The sequence below is a fragment of the Phyllostomus discolor genome, chromosome X (assembly GCF_004126475.2).
Source record: "Phyllostomus discolor isolate MPI-MPIP mPhyDis1 chromosome X, mPhyDis1.pri.v3, whole genome shotgun sequence".
In the NCBI taxonomy this organism is placed as follows: Eukaryota; Metazoa; Chordata; class Mammalia; order Chiroptera; family Phyllostomidae; genus Phyllostomus; species Phyllostomus discolor.
Genome location: NC_050198.1, coordinates 22,380,588 through 22,402,173, shown reverse-complemented (window position 1 = coordinate 22,402,173; position 21,586 = coordinate 22,380,588). Strand labels below are relative to the sequence as shown.

The following is a 21,586-nucleotide window of genomic DNA, read 5'->3' as shown; positions in this document are numbered from 1 at the left end:
AAGCTTCATGAAAAGTCATATGCAGAAGTGGTACATCATTGTCAAAGCACATGTGAGATACCATCATTTTCCAAAACAGCTACCATTTACTGAGTTCTTACTATTTGCCAAGCATTTCACATACATTCAGGTTTTTTCAACAATGCCATTGATGTGGGTGCCATTCCTTTAACTTTATTGTTAGGGAAACTGAGGCTTACAGCTACAGCCATGTGGTCTGGTCTACACAGACTGTGCAGTGTGTGACTAGTGGACACTTTTTGGTGCTTCATCCAGATCTCTCTGGATGCCCTTTAACCTGTGTATCCATTGCCACCTCCCACCCCCAGGTTCTGAGTGCTTTGCTTCTAATGACTTGCACATTTGATGTTCTTCAGAGGAAGAAAAGGGCTTTGCTTCTTTAGAGGACTTCCCTCTTTGTTCTGACAGGCAGAGCATTCCCGTGAGGAGCTATAGCTGTTCAATACTGACTGGTAAAGGATTATGAAAGGCCAGCTTCCTTGCCTGGAGGCAGGACAAATTCAAATGTCATTCACGTTCCAGAACTCCTTTTTGGGAGCAGTCTGAGGCTGACTTTGCCTGAGAGCCTACCTTGCCTGGGTTCTTCTCACCCAATGGTCTGCCTCTCCCACCCCTCCCTGGTCTCCCCCAGGAACACTCACTTACTAAATCTCTGTGTATAAATCCTTATCTCAGAGTCTGCTTTTGAGGAACCCAACTTAAGACAGTGGCTTACCTAGGATGCCAACTTGAGCCACTCTGAAACAAAACTCTGTGTCCCTTCTGTGTGACATGTAACCATCCATTATTTTTCTAATTCTGTCCATTGTATTTAAATTAACTTTTAACCCTATGCTTTCTGAGTTTCTGGACTGTGAAACTCTATGGACAAAACCTAAGGAGCTGAATGTCTGGTTTTCTGTTTTTCAGAAAAGCGATGTCCTACCCTTGTCATGCCAGCAAATGGAGGATTCAAGTGCATAGATGGTGCCTACTTTAATTCTCGGTGTGAGTACTATTGCTCACCAGGATACACACTGAAAGGGGAGAGGACAGTCACATGTATGGACAACAAGGCCTGGAGTGGCCAACCAGCATCTTGTGTTGGTAAGAAAATCTCACAGGTTTCAGGAGGCACATGCTTTGTAAGAAGCAGGGGCTGTTTGTCCAGTGGATTTGAAAGGAAGTATCAATATCCCACGTGTAAAGCATTAGCATCCAGCTTTGCTTTCAGTAGCTTCCTTCATCCCTAGTTCTCTAGTTCAGCTCAGACCTAATCTCAGTCTCTGTCTTCCAGAAATGACTTAGCAGCTGATGGCTGTCATCTGACATTTGTCTCTTTTTTGGTTTTCTACCCAGGCAGCTGCAGGCTGGCAGAGTGAGGGAACACTCCTGCTGCTTTAAATCAGGGATCTTCCTTATAGCTCTGAGCAGAGCAGAGCTCCTGACATTTGAGGGGAAGTCCTGCAGAGAGCATCTCTGGGTCTTTCACCCAGCAGATTTCCTTTGTTGCTGACTCTAGTAGTCAGCGAGCACATAGTTTGCTAAACTGGAAGGGATTTGAATGTTTTACCTTACTCTGGGTTTGTTGAGCAGTTCTCATGGGGTGTTCCTGGGAGCTGCAGCATCAACCTGGAACCTCTATAGAAATGCAAATTCTCAAATCAGAGGTGGGTCTAGCACTTTTGCTATCATAAGCTCTCCCGGGGACTCTAAAGTGCTTAGGGAGCCACTGATCTAAGGCAGTGCTTCTCAAACTTTAACATGCATCAGAATCACCTGGGGACTTTGGTAGAAATGAAGATTCTAACCCAGCAGGTCTGGGATGGGCCTGGGATTCTGCTAGACTATGCTCTAGGGCAAAATCTCTGAACCTTGGCACAGTGGAAATTTGGGGCCACATAATTCTTTATCATGGTGACCTGTCCTCTGCACTATGGAATGTTTATCAGATCCTTGGCTTTTACTCACAATATGCCAGTAACATTCTTTTTTCCCTAGTTGTGACAACCAGAATGTCTCCAGACATTGTGAAATATCCCCTGGAGGGGAGAGGAAAAGAAGAAGAAAAATTACTGCCCCATTGGCAATCTCCGGTCGAGGGGCATGGATCCCCACCTTGGCTACTTACTAGAATTGCTCGAGTATCTTTTAGATGCTAGTAATACCTTGCTTCTACCCTAGAGATTCAGATTTATTTAGCTTGTTGTGGGATAGTTGGAGGAGGCAAGTAGCATTATAAAAGCTTTCCAGGTGGTTTTCATGTGCAGCTAAGATAGAGGAACATTGAGAGCAGTAGTTCTGGAAGTGTTGTCCCCTGACCAGCAACATCACTATCTCCTGAGATCTTGTTAGAAATGCAAAGTCCCAGCCCCACTCCACATGTGCAGGATTAGAAACTCTGGGGTACGGCCTAGCCATCTACATTTTCATAGACCCTCCAGAGAACTTGGATGCTCTGCAGGGGTGTCCAATCTTTTGGTGGTTCTAGGTCACACTGGAAGAAGAAGAGTTGTCTTGGGCCACACATTAAATATGCAAACACTAATTAAAACCAAAAACTCTCATAATGTTTTAAGTAAATTTACGATTTTGTGTTGGGCTGCATTCACATCCATTGTTGGGCCACATACAGCCCATAGGCTGTGGGCTGGATACCCCTGCTTGAGAACCTGCCCTCAAAGGTCAAATTATACTCAAAATAGTGCCCTTGAACCTGCGGCATCAGCACAAGCAGGAAGCTTGTTAGAAATGTAGAATCTGAGGATCCATCTTAAGGCTGGCAGATCAAAATCCACATTTTAAGAAGATCCCTAGGGGATTCCTATGCCTTTAAAATGATGAGACAGACTGCTGTAGGTAGTGGTTATCATTTCCATCTGGATGTCTAGGCCCCTGCTATTTTTCCAAAGTTGTCACATAAACTGTTACAGCTGCCAGAACCCATCCTTACAGAACATTCTAGTCCAATTTCCCATTCTACAGGTGAGGGCTGACAGGTCACCTGACTTGCTTGAAGTTGCTTACAGGTAGGCTCTCAGGCCCTTGATCCCTGAATCCAGGGACAGCTCTGGCACTGATGTGCTACGACAGCCGGCCATAGGACTCTGGCTCCTACCCTTGTGGGATCTTCCCATCGTCTGGAGAACTATTCAGCTGTCTGCTAATGTGCTTTACCACAAGCACTCCTTCCTCACTGCTCAGTGTCTGAGACATATACTTCAGGACTAAGACTGAAATTGGATGCTACCCTCTGGGGGCAAATAGGCAACAGTGCCTCCAATCTTGGTCCCTGGGGTATCTTCATGATGACACACCCTGTCTACTGTCTTCCCTGGTAGCATCCACCATTTTCACTCTGCAGTTATGTGGTTACTAAGCTACAGCCAAGGGACCTGGCCCAAGATGTTGTCAAAACCCATTTATACCAGAGTCACAGCCTGGATCATACCTTGTATCAATTTGACAAGAGCAGCAGGTTCAAACTACTCAGATAACCAACTGACTTACATTTATTCTGGGCTTTTCTCTTTCTAGGATTTAGGTAGCAGTTTGTATTGGCCAGTAATTGGGAAAACAAAGGCCACTCTAGGTATTTCAAACAGAGGGGAATTTAATAAATTTAACATAGGGAATTGGTTACAAAAATATAGGAAGAGCTGAAGGAGCAAAAGAGGAAAAACTGTTACCAGGGACAAGTTACAGCAGAAGTCATTCCAACCAAGGGCTGGAATAGGAAAAGTAGGATGGTAGTGTTATCCTGAGTCCGTGAGCCCACCCATGATACTGATGTTTCCATAACTGATGCCACCATTGGTGAGAATGAAGTCACAAGGCCACATTCCTGTTGATGTTTCAGGAGTCTAGAGAATCCTCACTGATGCTCCTACCAAAAGCATAATGGCTTTTACCTCCTTCCTGCCCTCTAGTCCCAGGAGGCACTGTTCTGTGGCAAATCTATCTGGCACCCACCTGGGAAATGTAACTTTGAGGCTTTTAGCTAGACAGTAAAGGGGAGATTATAGAAAAACTGAGTATCAACAGAGTATTTGGCCTAGTAACCTTTTTCTGAGGTTTTAAACTTCTCTCCCAGAATCATTGTAGTTGTCAGTGAAAAGAAAGACCTCAGAGCAGTCCTGGTCAACCAGCACAGGTACCATGGTGCTGGGACTATGAACTCTGAATATGCTCCTCTTGAAGGGTATAACCTAAAGCCAGATGTTCAGGTCAAAATGGCCTCTCATGGATATTGCTTTCAGTATGTCCCCTGTCACTTGGTATGTGCAAGCTAGTTTTTCAAAACAATTAAAAAAGTTTTGAAGCTCTCCTCCCTCACATTGGAAAGGGCAGAGGTGATGGGAGGAGATGCTCAGAAATCTTTCTGCTAAGCAAGTGCTGGCAAAGAGTTCTCTAGGAATCATACCATTTCGATGTCCAGATTGTATGGAACAATGGAAAAAATGCTAATTATTCTCAAAAAGCAATAAGCTACACCAGATGGTCCTGGAACCTTCCCAGAGGGAGGGAGAAAGAACTAAAAAAAATGAACCCCAATTTTAGGGGTCTTATCTTAGAGTTTGCCAGGGCAAGTTTCAGGCATATGTGGGGGAAGGGAAATTGTGCATGAAATTAGGTAGGAGTAGCTAAAAGGGCACCAGTGCATCACAAGAGAGCATAGAGCTCCGATAAAAAAGAGAGAAATGGACAAAGCAAGCATGCAATTCTTTCTCTGATTTTGGTGACAGATAAATTGGAGTTTGTCCCCAGTGAATTTTACTCTAGGGATATCACTGACTCTTTTGGCTTTAAATGTATTAAATTAGTTTAATAAGTTTTTGTGTTGGTGGGGCTACAGGGTCCTTGAACATAACTCAGAGCCTCAGCCTATTTTAGAAGCTGTCACATGGTGGCTGAGTAGTTCCCAGATTTCCACACAACCTTGAACAGTGCATCTTGGCTACAGCTGTGCTGAGTGCTGAGAAAATTGTCTCATTTCTCCCCTAGACCTGCATGCAAAAGAGAATGCTGGACTGACTTTTGACTCAGAAGTGGTCAGTTCTGTGGTCTGGCAAATTTGAAAGTACCACAAGTTAAGATTAATTTTCTTATGCAGACCATACTCTGGCAGTAGATTCAAATCCACGGTTAATTCAGAAACAGATATAGGCAGAAATAAGTCAATGTAGGAGAAAAAACACACAGAAAATTTTGGGAGGGTAAAATTTTTGAAGAACCACAACTGCCATTGATAATAATAAAAGATAAACCTTAGAATGTAACAACTATTCTGGGGAAATAGTTTTCCTTCTTTCCATTTAAGTTATTTTTAGTTACATTGGCATTTAGATAGAACAATGAAGAGTTAAAATTACAAGTCCTCATGGAGAGACCAGATTTTGAGTAGATACATGATCTCTCCTTTAGGCCAATATTTTTTCCTAGGCCAAAAGAAGAAGAAAAAAATTAAAGGAAATTTAAGAAACCATGGACAATGAAAACTCAGTAAATTTCTTTTGACATGCAGAGAGGCCCAGTTAGTTATTTTAATGAAGAACAATGTACAAACAAACTTTGCTTTTCAAATTGCCCTCTGCTTGTTTTATATTTCCTAAAGTAGAATAGATGGAGAGTTAACACAAATGAAATTTGGAATAAAAAAAATCTCCGAAATTTAAGATATGCAAATTTATGAATACTTTTATGACTTCCCAACTATTGGACAGCTGGGTTCACCCATAAAGAAGTTTGCTGGGCTGCACTGCATTATTTTCAGATTCAGTTGAACACACAAACATCGAGGGGACAAGAATAAATGTATCAGTGCACTGTTGTAGATGACCATAAATTATGCCAAATTTTTGCTGGGTGGACAAATTCATATTCTTTGCAAACTTTGAGAAAACCAGTTTCAGCTTTGAAACCACTTGATTGACATACTGACCCACTTTTTACCTGACATGGTTTGCTAGTACAAACTGAACAGGTAAATTTTTAGTGGCCATCTTCAATATAAATATATCCCCAATTAATTTTTAGTTGGCCATCTTTTTTTCCCATTTTTAAAATTGTTGTTCAATTACAGTTGTACCCATTTTTTTTAGTTGGCCATCTTTTTGGTGAAGATGTTCACCAAACATCTCTTAATTGTGGAATTCATTGCTTTCCTTTTTGCCTCTTTTGTCCAGTTGAGAATGTTTTCTAATACCTTATGTGGTGCAAAAGAAATGGGACCACTTCCCAGAGATATCTATGGGGATTACGCTCTCACTGGGGAAGAAAACAATTGGAAAAGTTTTTAGTGTCTGGATTTGCTCTGCCTTTGGCAGTCATACTCTTCTTGTGCCCCATGACATAATCACTTCCTTCCTTCATCACCAACCTCAAGCTATTTTATATTTGGATCAGCATTCTATTGCTAAACCATAGACCACACAAACCTAGGTGGCTTCAAACAGCCATGTTATTGCTTGTGATTATTTGGGTGGGAATTTGAGCAGTACTCGGTGGAGACAGCTCACCCCTGTTCCACATAGTGACAGACTGGAGCTAGAGGATCCAAGATGGCTTCATTCACATGTCTGGCATCTGTCAGAGGTGGCTGTACTGGCTAGAGTTTGGCTGAGCCTCTTTCTCTCTTTCTTGCTTCATAATTTCTCATCTTTTCCACATGGCCTCTTTAGTCAGCATTTGGACCTCCTTAGGTGGCAGGTGGTTTCCAAGATAATAAAAGTAGAAGATGTCAGGCTCTTTAAAGCCATAGGCCTGGAACTGGCAGAGTCATTTCCCTTGCATTTTATTAGTCAAAGCAAGCAATTAGTCTTGTGACTGACACAAGTTCAAAAGACTGGGAAATAGACTCCACCTCTTGGTAGGATGAGCTGCAAATACATAAGAAGATCATTGGTAGCCATTTTTGCAGGAAATTCACCATAATATTCTTCAAAATTAGTGCTTAGAAATCATTACTGAAATACGTCTTGGAAGATGTTGCACAAGCTACTATATAGACATAGATCTCCACTGAAAATACTATTTAACCAAACATTTTAGGATACAGTTAATTTATAGCCTTAGTTTAAAAGGGTTTTTTTGCTAGTTACTTGTTGGCCAGGACATTTGAACCTCTTTCTTATTTCTGCCACCTACCTGCTTAGATGTGTTAACAATCCCAAGTACATAGTTCAGTTTCTTAGATAAATAGAGTTTGATACAATGCAATATAGCAATATGTTTGTTTCTGGTATTTTAGATGTAAACAGGAAACTAGAGCACAGTCTGTCAGATGTCTCCAGTGAATGGGGCAGAGGCCAGCATTTTCATGAGAGTTTCAGGATTTCCACACAATAACAGGCTCTATGGGCATCCTGATTCAATAGGGAATTGTCATTATGTTTCTATAGCAACTTTGTTCATTTCATTCATGGAAATTTATAATAACATAAAAAGCAATGATGGGCGTGACTATATAATAATAGGCTTAGGTTTCCGGAGCATCTTCGAAGGGCAGCCAGCTGTTCTCATCAGCTGAAAGAGAGGGCATGATGCTTGAGGACGCAACAGAATCCAGTCCTGCTGCTGCTCTTCAAGGAGTTATGGGAAGCTGTAGCCAGCGACTGCAAAAGAATGTGTGTGCAGGGATTGGAGGAAAACAAGTAGGGCAGCAGCAGGCTGACACACAGAAGTGTTTGGCTTATTAAAATAACTTTAAAAATATTTGGTCATATCGTAAAATCCCAGACCACAAAGAAAATCCAAAAGTGAGGAAATGCTTTCCAGTCTATAAATGGGGATGATGAAAACAATCCTTAGTTTAGTGAGTGGTTGTGAGAATTCAATGAAATAATGCAGAGATACTACTTACCATGGGGTGGGCATGTAGGAGGGTCCAGTAAATATTAGCTATTGTTTTTAGTAATTTATTTTTTTCCTGTCTCTGGTTTGGAAAAGCACTGCTTCTGAAAAACTAGGCTAGTTTTGAATGATCATTGTTAGCTGGACATAAACTGGCTTTGCAAAACTCTGAGAATCATCACCCAGATAACATAATTTGGAGCTTTTTGTTTACAATGTCAGTATGACTAGTTGATACAGAAAACAACCTAGCATATCACCCAGATGTTTAGTTTGAATGACACACAGACTAAGAGAATCTCTTCACTCTAATGATGTTGCTCCAAAAAAAAAGTGGTAGCACAATGAAATTTTACATTGATATCTATCCCCTCTCCTCTAACCCTCCTTTCTTGCTTTATTTTTTCTTTTTTTAAAAAATATTGAATTTATTGGGGTAACATTGGGTAATAAAATTATATAGGTCTTCACGTGTACAATTTCATCTGTATATTGTATTGTGTATTTACCACTCCAAGACCCCAAGGCAAGTCTCCTTCCATTACCAGTTATGCCTCCTGTACCCCTCCTTCACCCCATTTTTCTCTGGTAATTATTATACTGTTGTCTGTGTCTGTGAGGTTTTTTTTTATAAGGAGAGAATCTTTTTTATTTTATTTATTTATTTATTTATTTATTTATTTATTTATTTTTAGAGAGAGGGGAAGGGAAGGAGAAAGAGAGGAAGAGAAACACCATGTATGGTTGCCTCTCATGTGGCCCCCAATGGGGACCTGGCCTGCAACCCAGACATGTGCCCTGACTGGGAATTGAACCAGTGACCTCTCGCTTTGCGGGACAATGCCAAACCAACTGAATCACACTAGCCAAGGCTACTACAGTTTTTTTCCCCCACTCATTTACTAATGAGCACTTGGGCTTTAAATTTTTAAAAAATAAATATGCTTTCTATGAAGAGATCTGCCAGCTATAGTTAACCAGTAGGGGCAGATATTGTATACTTGTCTTTCTGATTCACCCTAAACTCTGAAATGTTCATCTGAATTATGAAAGTATGTCTTCTATTACCTATTATAGAGAAAAAGTATTATTTTTTAAAGATTAGCAACTGAAATTAGACACCTCAAGTGCATTTAAAGCACCTTCCATGTCATAACATTTATATACTTTATTTCATCAGTTGTAAGAAGCATATTTTTTTACCCTATAACATCCCTGAAATTGGCTGCATCTCACAACTGATAGTGACTTGGACTCAATAAACTATGGTGGTCATCTTAGTATTAGTATTAAAGCTGTAAATTCACACTCTATGGAAGCATGACATATAATTAAAAATAAATTTGGATAGCTGAAGACAACACTGTTTAACAAATGATTAATAATTTCCTATCCTAAATAGAAAGAGAAATTATCAGACAAGACACAGGAGAAAGTATATGAAGACTTCACTTGGTGTGTTTTTACTCTCTCAAAGATGCTTGATTCAGAATCAAATGACACAATTTTACTCAGGTTGTGGTAACATTTAACTACTTATTAGTTAGAATGTAAAGCAATGCAAATCTGAATATTGTTAATTTGCTATGACCTCTTGAAATACATTGGCCACATGTTCAGAATCATCAGGTAGAGTTTGCTAAACTTCGAACTCCCCTTCTTGTGATTTCACTTTAGCTATAACAAGATAAAATCCAAACCAGTGTAGAGCCAAAGTAAAACTGCTGTCCCAAAACACAAATCATAGGTGTGGTCCAGTGGCAGTTAAAGGGGAGCGTGGACCCAGACAGAGCACTGTTTTTTAATATATTGAAGAATATGTTGACAATAGACATAGCCAGAGGAGAGAGGGTTTGTTCCAGGGCTAAGGGGTCTGACTTGAGTTTTAAGTCATACTCATTGTCTACATGCATTGCCTTAAGTAAATCACTAGGGCTCTCTGAGCTTGTTTCCACACCTGTAAAGTGAGAGCATTGGGTGGCTCCTATAAGTCTCTGTAGTATTTTCTTTTACCTCTCCAAGGGCAGTGCTCTTTCTACTTCATGTTATATTACATGTGTGCTGACATAATGCCCCTAATAGGCTATAAACTCAGAGAAGCACACAATTCTCTTGCTTTAGTGCATCTCAACCACAGGAGTTGGAACGATGCCTTGGTTAAGGCAGGCACTTACTAAAGACTTGTTGCCTTGAATTTAATAAAACTGGATGATAGCTAAAGGTACCTTTCTGTAATATTTTATAATGCTCTTTTTAAAGCAGGAGGTATTCAATATGGCTGGATGACTTCTAGATTTAGTTGGGTTACTGCCATATTACCGAGTCAGTAGGCAGAATTTAGAAACATAGGGAAGAAGAAGCTATAGCCAATAAGTTATGCCATAATACACCTAACAAGGCCCATTGATTTGGTTTATTCAGGTTTACCCATGCACATGTGAGTGCTTAAACAATCTTCAAAACTCAGCAAGAGAGAAAGGGCAAGATGAAGGGAAGGAAGAGAAATACAGAGGGGTGAGCAAACCATTAAAAATGCGGAGTACCTAGAGCTTTTGGCATGTCGAATGCAAGGCGTCAAACCCCAAGTTAATGACATGGTTCTTGATGATAGTGAGAATACTCTGGTTGTATTTTCAGATATGGAACCACCTAGAATCAAGTGCCCAAGTGTAAAGGAACGCATTGCTGAACCAAATAAGTTGACAGTCCGGGTGTCCTGGGATACCCCTGAGGGAAGAGACACAGCAGATGGCATTCTAACTGAGTAAGTGAAATTTGGCAGATGGAACAATGTTACCTCTTTTAAAATATTTTTATTGATTTTGAGAGAGAGAGAGAGAGAATGATTTTTGTTGTTCCACTTGTTTATGCATTCATCGGTTGATTATTGTATGTGCCCTGACTGAGGATTGAACCTGAAACCTTGGCATATTGGGATGAAGCTCTAACCAATTGATCTACCCAGCCAGGGCTGATGTTACCTCTTTTATGTGAGATGTTTACTACCTAAAGCGGGAAAGTGTATCTACGCTGGTCTATTGATGTTTACAGACTCTGTACAACACTTGGTCAGCTCTTCCTCACTGATGCTTTATTTTTTTCCATAGTTGTCTTCACCATCTGACATGTTATATATTTTACTGATGTATTTGTTCACTGACATGTTCCTAATGTCCAGACCCATGCCTAGCACATAGTTGGTACTCAGTAAATATTTGTCAAAGAAAAGAAAGGAAATGAGAAGAGGTGGTGGGAAAGAAGGTAGAGGAGAGACAGAAGGGGGAAGAGGAAGCCACCTGGCTAATTCAGAAATGACCCCCATTGCCCACCCAGAGGATTTCTACTCATGCCCTCAGGCCTTACTAAGCCATAACCCCACTGGAAGCCTCTGTGTGTCCCAGCTGGAGCCAGATACCTACCCTCCTTGTGCTCTGTGAATATGGCTTAATACAAACCCTTTGCACCCCCTTTTTGGCACCCGTTTTTAAAAAACTTTTGATTTTTAATTGGTTTAAAAAAACTTGTGGCCACATTGAACACTTACAGAAGAGGCTTATTAAAAAAAAGAGTTGCTCTCTTCTGCCTTCTTCCCCACCCCAACCCCATCCTCCAAGACCAATTGTATTCATAATTTAAGATACATCCAAAATACTTTTTAAAATGGTGATTTTATTTGGTGAAACTAGCTACATGTAGTTCTAATCTAGCATCTTGACCTGTACCTTGAAGCTTTTTGGTTGGCCTTCCTGTTCTCTGGAGGCTACTACTTCATGTCACCATGTTCACATTTGTGCCTTGAAGGCCGTGGCCCTGTTAGACCTCCGGACTGAGTTTCCATCTGTGGACAAAGAATCCCTCTGATTCACCCCCTGGTGAGTCATACAGCAGGGAAAGGTTTTCTATAATCCTATCAACCCAGGCTGTGCAAGAGAAAAACATTTTAAAGCAATTATTAGCAATAACAGAAAATCTCCCAACCCTAGCAGGACCTCTTATTTCTACACCCTCATAATTTTCTCCCAGTGTACCATCTAGCTTAGATAATATTATTACTAGTTTTGTTCCTCCTTGTAACTACTCAAAAATAAAGTTCAAACTTTATTAAGAAAATTATTTATTTGCTGTCACATATGCATGTCACAATCCCCTAATGAGAAACTTTGGGCAATTGGGAATAAAAAATATGTCACCGTTGACATATTCAGGGATTGAGCTTCATTTATGTGTGAATCTTTGGGGCCTAGCAAAATGCTTGGATCAGCTCCTGAAACAGAATAATTTCTTAAATTTTTACAACTCTGAATGAAATCCTACATAATAAACTCAAAATATCATGTCACCAGATGGCTCTATTTACCTTGGCCTTGGTAGCCTGTGTTATGGTTAGAAAGGTGACATTTTCTTTTATTTTTTAATTATATTTTATTGATTATGCTATTATGGTTGTCCCAATTTTTCCCCCTTGGCCCTTCTCCACCCAGCACCCCTCACTCCCTTAGGTAATCCCCACACCATTTTTGATGTTCATGGGTCATGCATGTAAGTTCTTTGGCTACTCCACCATTTCCTATACTGTACTTTATATCCCCATGATTATTCTGTAACTACCCATTTGTATTTCTTAATTCCCACATTTCTTCATCCATTCTTCCACAATCCCCTCCTAATTGGCAACCATCAAAATGTCCTCTATATCCATGATTCTGTCTCTGTTCTTCTTGTTTCCTTAGTTTGTTTTTTAGGTTCAATTTTTGCTAGATATATATTTATTGCCATTTTATTGTTCATAGTTTTGATCTTTTTCTTTTTCTTAAATAAGTCCCTTTAACATTTTACATAATAATGGTTTGGTGATGATGAACCCCTTTAGTATTTTATTGTTTGGGAAACTCTTTATCTGCCCTTCAGTTCTAAATGATAGCTTTTCTGGGTACAGCAATCTTGGCTGTTGGTCCCTATTTTCATGATTTTGAATGTCTTGCACATCCCTTCTAGCCTGCAAAGTTTCTTTTGAGAAATCAGCTGACAGTCTTATGGGAACTCTCATGTAGGTAACTAATTTCTTTTCTCTTGCTGCTTTTAAGGTTTTTTAATTATCTTTAACCTTTGGCATTTTAAATGTGCCTTGGAGTGGGCCTCTTTGCATCCATCTTGTTTGGGACTGTGCTTCCTGAACTTGCATGTCTATTTTCTTCACCAAATTAGGGAAGTCTTCTTTCATTATTTTTTCAAACAGGTTTCCAATTTCTTGCTCTTTCTCTTCTCCTTCTGGGACCCTTATGATGCAAATGTTGTAACACTTGGAGTTGTCCTGAGAGGCTCCTTACACTATCCTCATTTGCTTGGATTCTTTTTTCTTTTTGTTGTTCTGATTGGTTGTTTTTTTGCTTCCGTATGTTCCAAACCATTGATTTGATTCTTGTCTTCATCCACTCTATTGTTGTTTCCCTGTAAATTGTTCTTTATTTCAATCAGTATATCCTTCATTTCTGACTGGATCTTTTTTATGCTGGTGAGGTACTAAATTCCTTGAGCATCCTTATAACTAGGGTTTTGACTTCTGCATCTGATAGATTGTGTATCTCCATTTCATTTAGTCCTTTTTCTGGAATTTTGTTCTGTTCTTTTCATTTTGGGCCATGTTTCTTTGTCTCCTTGTTTTGGCATCCTCCCTGTGTTTGTTTCTATGTATTAGGTCGATCTTCTTTGACTCTGTGTCTTGGTACAGCTTATGTAGTGTGGGCTAATATAGTAGGTGTCCTGTAGGGTCCAGTGGCACAGCATCCCCTATCACCCAAGCTGGGTACTTGAGGTGCACCCTTTACATGGGTTGAGTACATCCTTCTCTTGTAGTTGAGCCTTGGTTGCTTTTGGAATATAAATAGGAGGGATTTACCCAGGCCAGTCAGCTGCAAGGACTGGCTGTGAGGCTGGGACTCCTCGCTCTCAAGATATCCCTCCTGAATTTTTATCTTCCACATGTGGATTTAGGACCAGCCCATCCACATCTCTGCCCCTCCTACCAGTCTGGATAGGTGTGGTTTCTTCAATTCCATAGTTGTCAGATTTCCATTCAACTCGATTTTATAGTTGTCAGGCTTCCATTCAGCTCGATTTTTGATGGTTCAGAGCGATGGTTGCTCTATATTTTAGTTGTAATATTGATATGGTTGTGGGAAGAGGCGAGCCGTTACTGCTTATGCTGCCATCTTGACCAGAAGTTATGAGTAAAGAATTTTTAAAATAGTGCCCCTTTCACACTCAAAAGGGTCCTTGTTTGGAATACATATTACATGGTCATGTTACTTATTGAGAAGGACAAAATCCACACTATGGAATATGAAATGGATAGAGTTTACCAGACATTGAACTTTGCCATAATTTGTGTCCTTTATGTTAATTAATCATACTAGTATATCCTTCATTTCTGACCGGATCTTTTTTATGCTGGTGAGGTACTAAGTTCCTTGAGCATCCTTACAACCAGTGTTTTGACTTATGCACCTGATAGATTGTTTATCTCCATTTCATTTAGTTCTTTTTCTGGAATTTTGTTCTGTTCTTTCATTTGGGCCATGTTTCTTTGTCCCCTCATTTTGGCAGCCTCCCTGTGTTTGTTTCTATGTGTTAGGTAGAGCTCCTATATCTCCCTGTCTTGGTAGCATGGCCAAATGTAGTAGGTGTTATGTAGGGTCCAGTGGCACAGTCTCTCCTGTCACCCAAGCTGGGTATTCGAGGTATGTCTTTTGTGTAGGCTGAGCACACCCTCCTCTTGTAGTTGAGCCTCGATTGGTGGTGTCAGGTCAATGCGAAGGATGTACCAAGGCCAGTCAGCTGCAAGGACTGGCTGTGAATAGTGACAACCAATCTCTGCCCTTCATGGAGGATCAGCTGTGCAGGGGAAGGGTGGTGGTGCTTTCACATGGTCTGTAGCTATCCACTGGGTGTGCAAGCTCTGGGGTTTCCTGGGTGGTGCAGGCCAAGGTCAGCTTCCACCTGTGTTCTGCCCAGGGCCAGCCTGCCTGAGTGCTAAAGCAATCCAAGATGGCTGCTACTTGTGCTAGGCTTGGAGAACCCAGGTGAAGCCAAGCTGTGAACCTAGACTGGCTGCTGCTAGTGCGGGGCCTGGGCCCACTTAGCAAGAGGTACAGGGGCTAGGAGCTCACTGAAGTTGGCTGTTGTTTGTCTGATAGGATTTAGGAAGTTGTGAATCATGAGCCAAGACCAGCCATTTCTGTGGAAAAGCCACTGTTAGTGACTTGGGTGGGCCAGTAAGTTGGGTGGTATGGAGCCTCAGGAGATTTCCAGGGTGGGGCAAACACTGTTAGCCAGGTTGATGGAGTCTCAGATATAGCAATCCACCTGCTGGCTGTGTGGCTCTGTGGGGGGAGGGTTCAGAAAAGGTACAATGGCCTCTGCACACCTTTCTGTCTGGGAGAAAACTGGGTACTTGTGGTGCACTGTAGACCCCCAACCCTCACCCAAATGGCAGACACTTCAGTTCCTTCATGTATTCCACTGGTACCCTGCAAGCTGCCACCCAGGTACTAGAGTTCAGAGAGAGTCAGTCTAAGTAAGTCCGTGTGTGGGTTCTTTAAGAGGAACTGCTTGGGACTCCAAAATTTTTCCATGGACTCAATCCCCACTAGCTTTCAGAGCCAGACTGATCTTCCTGGCACTGGAACCTAGGTTGGGAGGCCTAGTGTGGGGCTGGGACTCCTTATTCCTGAGATATCCCTCCTAAATTTTTTAATGTATATTTTATTAATTATGCTATTACAGTTGTCCCAATTTTTTCTCCCCTTTCTCCCCCTCCTCCCTGCACCACCCACCCTCCAGCATTCTCTCCCTTCTCTTAGTTCATGTCCATGTATTGTACATATAAATTCTTTGGCTTCTCCATTTCCTGTACTATTCTTAACCTACTCCTGTCTATTTTGTGCCTACCTATTATGCTTCTTATTCCCTGTACCTTTCCCTGCCATTCTCCTGCTCCCCCTTCTCACTCATAACCATCCATGTGATCTCCATTTCTCTGATTCTGTTCCTGTTACAGTGTTGGCTTAGCTCATTTTTGTTTTTGCTTTTTTTTAGGTTTGGTTGTTGACAGTTATGCGTTTGTTGTCATTTTATTGTTCGTATTGATCCTTTTCTTAGATAAGCCCCTTTAACATTTCATATAATAAAGGCTTAGTGATGATGAACTCCCTTAACTTGACCTTATCTGGGAAGCACTTTATCTGCCCTTCCATTCTAAATGAAAGCTTTGCTGGATTAAGTAATCTTGGGTGTAGGATCTTGCCTTTCATGACTTGAAATACTTCTTTCCAGCCCTTCTTGCCGGTAAGGTTTCTTTTGAGAAATCAGCTGGTAATCTTATGGGAACTCCATTGTAGGTAACTCTCTCCTCGTCACTTTTAAGAGTCTCTCCTTATCTTTACTCTTGGGTGACTTAATGATGATGTGTCTTGATGTGTTTCTCCTTGGGTCCAATTTCTCTGGGACTCTGAGCTTCCTGGACTTCCTGGAAGTCTGTTCCCTTCATTATTTGTTCAATTAAGTTTTCAATTTCTGGGTCTTCCTCTTCTCCTTCTGGCACCCCTATGATTCAAATGTTGGAGCATTTAAAATTGTCCCAGAGGTTCCTGAGCCTCTACTCATTTTTTTTTTAATTCTTGTTTCTTCATTCTGTTCTGGTTGGATGTTTATTTCTTCTTTTTGTTTTAAATCATTGATTTCAATCCTCGTTTCCTTCCCTTCTCAGTTTCCTGTTGGTTCCCTGTATATTTTCCTTTATTTCATTTTGTATAGCCTATTTCTTCTTTAATTTTACAACCGGGCTCAATAATTTCTGTGAGCATTCTGATTATAAGTGGTTTGAACTCTGCATCATATAGGTTGTCTATGTCCTTGTCACTTAGTTCTTTTTCTGGAGTTTTGATCTGGTCTTTCATTTGGGCCATATTTCTTTGTCTTGGCATGCCTATTAGGTTGTAACGGGCAGAGCTTTAGGTATTCACCAGGGTGGGTCAACACTCTTTGTTGCATTGTGGTGCTGTCTGTGGGGAAAGGGTCAGAGAAGGAACAGTGCCGCTTGCTCGGTTCTTGCCATGCTTTCTGTCAGTCCCCTGCTACCCACAAGCAGATTGTGCCTTTTCAGGTACTGATTCCCCAGGTGGGTGAGTTTGTGTATGTTCTAGGACCCCATCCATCTCTCCAATGGACTCTCCTGTGAGACTGGGTGTTTCTTCTGCCACCACAACCCCTATAGATTTTTCCAGACAGAGGTTTTGAGTCTTGAATTTCCTTCACTAAAAACCCTGGGTTTCACAGTCTGTTTCACTAGCTTATCTGTGTGTTCCTCCTAGCTTATCTGTGTGTGAATGTGGGACAGCCAGTCAGCCAGCCCCCACCATGCCTGAGTAGCCTGCCTTCTTGCCATGTGTCCTCTCTGCCCTACTGCCTATCTCCACCCCTCCTACAAGTCTTGATGAATATTTCTTTAACTCCTTGGTTGTTGGACTTCCATGCAGTTTGATATTCTGGCAGTTCTGGTTGTTTTGGGTTTATAAATTGGTTATCCTTCTTTCTTTTGGTCATGTGAGGAAGTGAAGTGTTTCTACCTATGCCTCCATCTTGGCCGAAACCCCACTCCTGAATTTTTAGCCACCACATGTGGATGTGGGACTAGCCTGTTCTGTGTCTCTGCCCCTCCTACCAGTCTGGATGGTTGTGGTTTCTTTAATTGTGTAGTTTTTGGACTTCTATTCAACTTGATTTCTGATGATTCTGAGTGATGGCTGTTCTGTAGTTTAGTTGTAATTTTGATGTGGTTGAGTGAGGTGAGCACTGCTTACCTATGTCCCCATCTTGACTGGAAGTCCCAGAAATATGGCACTTAAAAATGTAGCCTAGAGCCCCTACCACTCTGTTCACAGTAGCTGTCTTGTCTCCTTCCAGAGTTCTACAGACCAGAGCCAGTGGAGGCTTGGAGCAGGATACTGTGGAGAGTGCACTGGCAGAATGAGGAATTCAGAGAAGGCTGTCATGTCCCCTTTTCAGCTCTCTCACTTGGGCTCCTTGCTTGTGTGGCATTTCTCTATGACCCCTTCCACCATGTCTTATGCAAGCTACTGTTATATAATCTCCTAAGAGGGAAGGTTCTAGTGTCAAGCTTTGAGACAAGTGCTTCCTGTGAGTTCCCTTATTTATTCCTGATGACTGTTATTTGCATGTCACAAATAAGATACAGTTTCCAAGAAGTTAGCAGACACTCATATTTGATGTGTGATTCCTCTCAGGTTTATTTGCATTTCAGTCATGATTACTGCATGACTTAAAGCATCTGAGGCTCAAAGTGACATGTCTCTAATGGTGGGATTTCTGGCACTTTCCCAAGACCCCTCAGTTCATAACTTGTAAACAGCCACCTTAAACACAGTTCTAAGGTATAAGGTTCTCCTCAATGGTAAGAATGGTAATTTCACATGTCCATTATTAGCAAATATTTTCATCATTCTTAAGAATTATAGAGAGACTTCCAGCCAAGATGGAGGCATAGGTAGACACACTGTGCCTCCTCACACAAGCAAAAGAAGGAAAACAACAAATTTGAAAACAAAAAACAACCAGAACTGACAGAAAATAGAACTGTATGAAAGTCTGACAACCAAGGAGTTAACGAAGAAACATTCATCCAGAATAGTAGCAGGGGCAGAGATGGGCAGCCGATGTGGAGAGGACTCATGGCAAGGTGGTGCCTGGTGGAGCGGGAGGTCCCACATTTGAGTGCAGATAAACTGGTAGAAATAACTGGGGAGTGAGACAGACTGCTCAACACAGAGTTCCAGCATGGGGAAATAAAACCTCAAAAAGCTCTGCCTGTAAAAAACCTGTGACAGTTGAGGCAGGAGGAGAAACTCCCAGCCTCACAGGAGAGTTCATTGGAGAGACTTACAGTGTTCTAGAACATGCACAAACCCACCCACCCAAGAATCAGCACCAGAAGAGCCCAATTTGCTTATGGGTAGCGGAGGCAGTGACTGAAAGCTGGCAGAGAGCTGAGCAAGAGGCACTGTTCCCTCTCAGACCACACTCCCACATACAGCAACACAACAAGGCAAAGTGGTTTGCCCTGCTCTAGTGAACACCTGAGGCTCTGCCCCTTACTATGTAACAGGTTCACTGAGACAAAAAAAAATGACCCAAGTGAAAGAACAGATCAAAACTCCAGAAAAAATACAACTAAGTGACAAAGAGATAGCCAACCTATTGGATGCAGAGTTCAAAACACTGGTAATCAGGATGCTCACAGAATTGGTGGAGTATGATCACAAAACAGAGGAAAAAATGAAGGGTATGAAAAGTGAAATAAAGGAAAATGTACAGGGAACCAACAGTGACAGGAAGGAAACCAGAATTCAAATTGTTTTGGACCAAAAGGAAGAAATAAACAGTCAACCAGAACAGAATGAAGAAACAAGAATTCAAAAATATGAGGAGAGGCTTAGCAACCTCCAGGACAACTTTAAACATTCCAACATCTGAATTATAGGGGTGCCAGAAGGTGAAGAGGAAGAGCAAGAAATGGAAAACTTATTTGAAAAAAATAATGGAGAACTTCCCCAAAATGGCAAAGGAAATAGATTTCCAGGAAGTCCAGGAAGCTCAGAGAGTCTCAACAAAGTTGGACCCAAGGAAGCACACACAAAGGTACATCATAATTACATTACCCAAGGTTAAAGATAAGGAGAGAATCTTAAAAGCAGCAAGAAAAAAGGAGACAGTTACCTACAATGGAGTTCCCATTAGACTATCAACTGATTTCTCAAAAGAAGCCTTATAGGAAAGAAGGGGCTGGAAAGAAGTATTTCAAGTCATGAAAGGCAAGGACCTACATCCAAGATTACTCTATACAGGAAAGCTGTCATTTAGAATGGAAGGGCAGATAAAGTGCTTCCCAGATAAGGTCAAGTTAAGGGAGTTTATTATCACTAAGCCCTTATTATATGAAATGTTAAAGGGACTTACCTAAGAAAAAGAAGATCAAAACTATGAACAGTAAAATGACAATAAACTCACAAGTATCAACAACTGAACCTAAAACAAAAATGAACTAAGCAAACAACTATAGCAGGAACAGAATCACAGAAATAGAGATCATATGGAGGCTTATCAGTGGGGGAGTGAGAATGGGACAGAGGGGAAGAATGTACAGGGAATAAGAAGCATAAGTGGCAGGTAGAAAATAGACATGGGGAGTTAAGAATTGTGTGGGAAATGGAGAAGCCAAAGAACTTATATGTGTGGCCCATGGACATGAACTAAAGTGGGGGGATGTGGGTGGGATGTGGTGTGCAGGGTGGAAGGTAATAAAGGGGGGGAATCAGACAACTGTAATAACATAATCGATAAAATATATTTTAAGAAAGAGCTGTAGAGAGAAATTATCTGTCTGTTGAACAACAAACAAAACTCGACATTTGATCATGCTTTACTTCTTGGTGTTCTTATCAGACAGTTAAGAAGAAAGATGCTGGATTCACCCTAGATGCATGATCTTAGACAAGTTCCTGAACTTTTCAGTTCTACAATTTCCTCATCTATAAAATGGAGACAATACTACCTACTTCATAAGGTTGTTCTGAGGATTAAACAAACTACTATATGTAAAACTCCTAGATGTATGCCTGACAGTGTCCCTGCTACAGGGAACCAACAGTGGCTCCCTTTTGATATGGTTGTGTGAGGAGGTGAGCAGTGTTTACCTATGCCCACATCTTGACTGGAAGTCCCAGAAATAAGGTTTGTATAAGTACAACAAACAATATTATTATTATCACCAAAGAATCACAGTGAACTTTAATTTTGCTCAGCAAATATCTCAACTGGCCCAGATAGAAAAAGAAAGTTGTAACACCTCATGCAGGCCCAAATTGCCAATGAGTGCTTAGACTATAACTGAGGTCCTGGGTTCTCAGCCTCCTCCATCCTCTGTTCTACTTTCCAGTGAGAAAAATAAATATGAACTTCCCAGGAATTTGAGACTACCATTTTCTGATCTCAAACAACTCTTCCAAAAACAAAGTAAAGCTCAAAAATGATATTTTTCAATAAATGTTTGTTCTAGTCAAACTGATTGCCCTTCTGTATCATTCCATCCTCTGCAGGTTGTTCAACAAATGCCTGTAATGGTCATCTTTGGTCTTTAGGCCCACAATGGCCTAAGTGTTGCTAGGTCCATAATCATCATCTTTGTTCTTTCCATTTCCCCACCTTTAAGTGTTATTCTAAAAGGCCTCCCACCAGGCTCGAACTTTCCAGAAGGAGACCACAAGATTCAGTACACAGTTTATGACCGAGCTGAGAACAAGGGCACTTGCAAATTTCGAGTTAAAGTAAGAGGTAAGAATACTGATTATTGGCTTTTCCCCCTCTTTAAAAGAGCAAAGGGAAGCAGGCTCTCAAGCAAGAACCCTCTATAAGCACCCACTGCTATAAGGATACTTCCCAGTTTGGATTCACCTCTAATGAGGCCAAGAAAGTATACCACCTTATTGATTAAATTTTCCAATACAAATCCAGATGAGGTTCAGTGCTGGCAGCTTACTTAAGGAGTCTGAGAGAGTGATAAGCTAGTCTCACATGAACCAGTCCTGGCTGTACTAGAATATTATTTGATAACTTTTTCATCCCTGGGTTTGGATGACCAACTAAAAGCCTGCAAGTCCTTCTA

The 21,586-nt window shown here is 41.1% G+C and overlaps 1 protein-coding gene across 2 annotated transcripts in view; it reads left to right on the top strand.

Moving 5' to 3' along the window:
* The window catches only part of SRPX (sushi repeat containing protein X-linked), an 88,828-nt gene that overhangs the window by 46,447 nt on the left and 20,795 nt on the right, over positions 1 to 21,586 (top strand). For both annotated transcript variants that reach the window (XM_036016439.1, XM_028523449.2), the window contains 3 exons: positions 931 to 1,107; positions 10,489 to 10,615; positions 21,134 to 21,255. In XM_036016439.1, the coding sequence (XP_035872332.1) occupies positions 931 to 1,107; positions 10,489 to 10,615; positions 21,134 to 21,255 (426 nt within the window). The remainder of the gene's footprint in view (positions 1 to 930; positions 1,108 to 10,488; positions 10,616 to 21,133; positions 21,256 to 21,586) is intronic.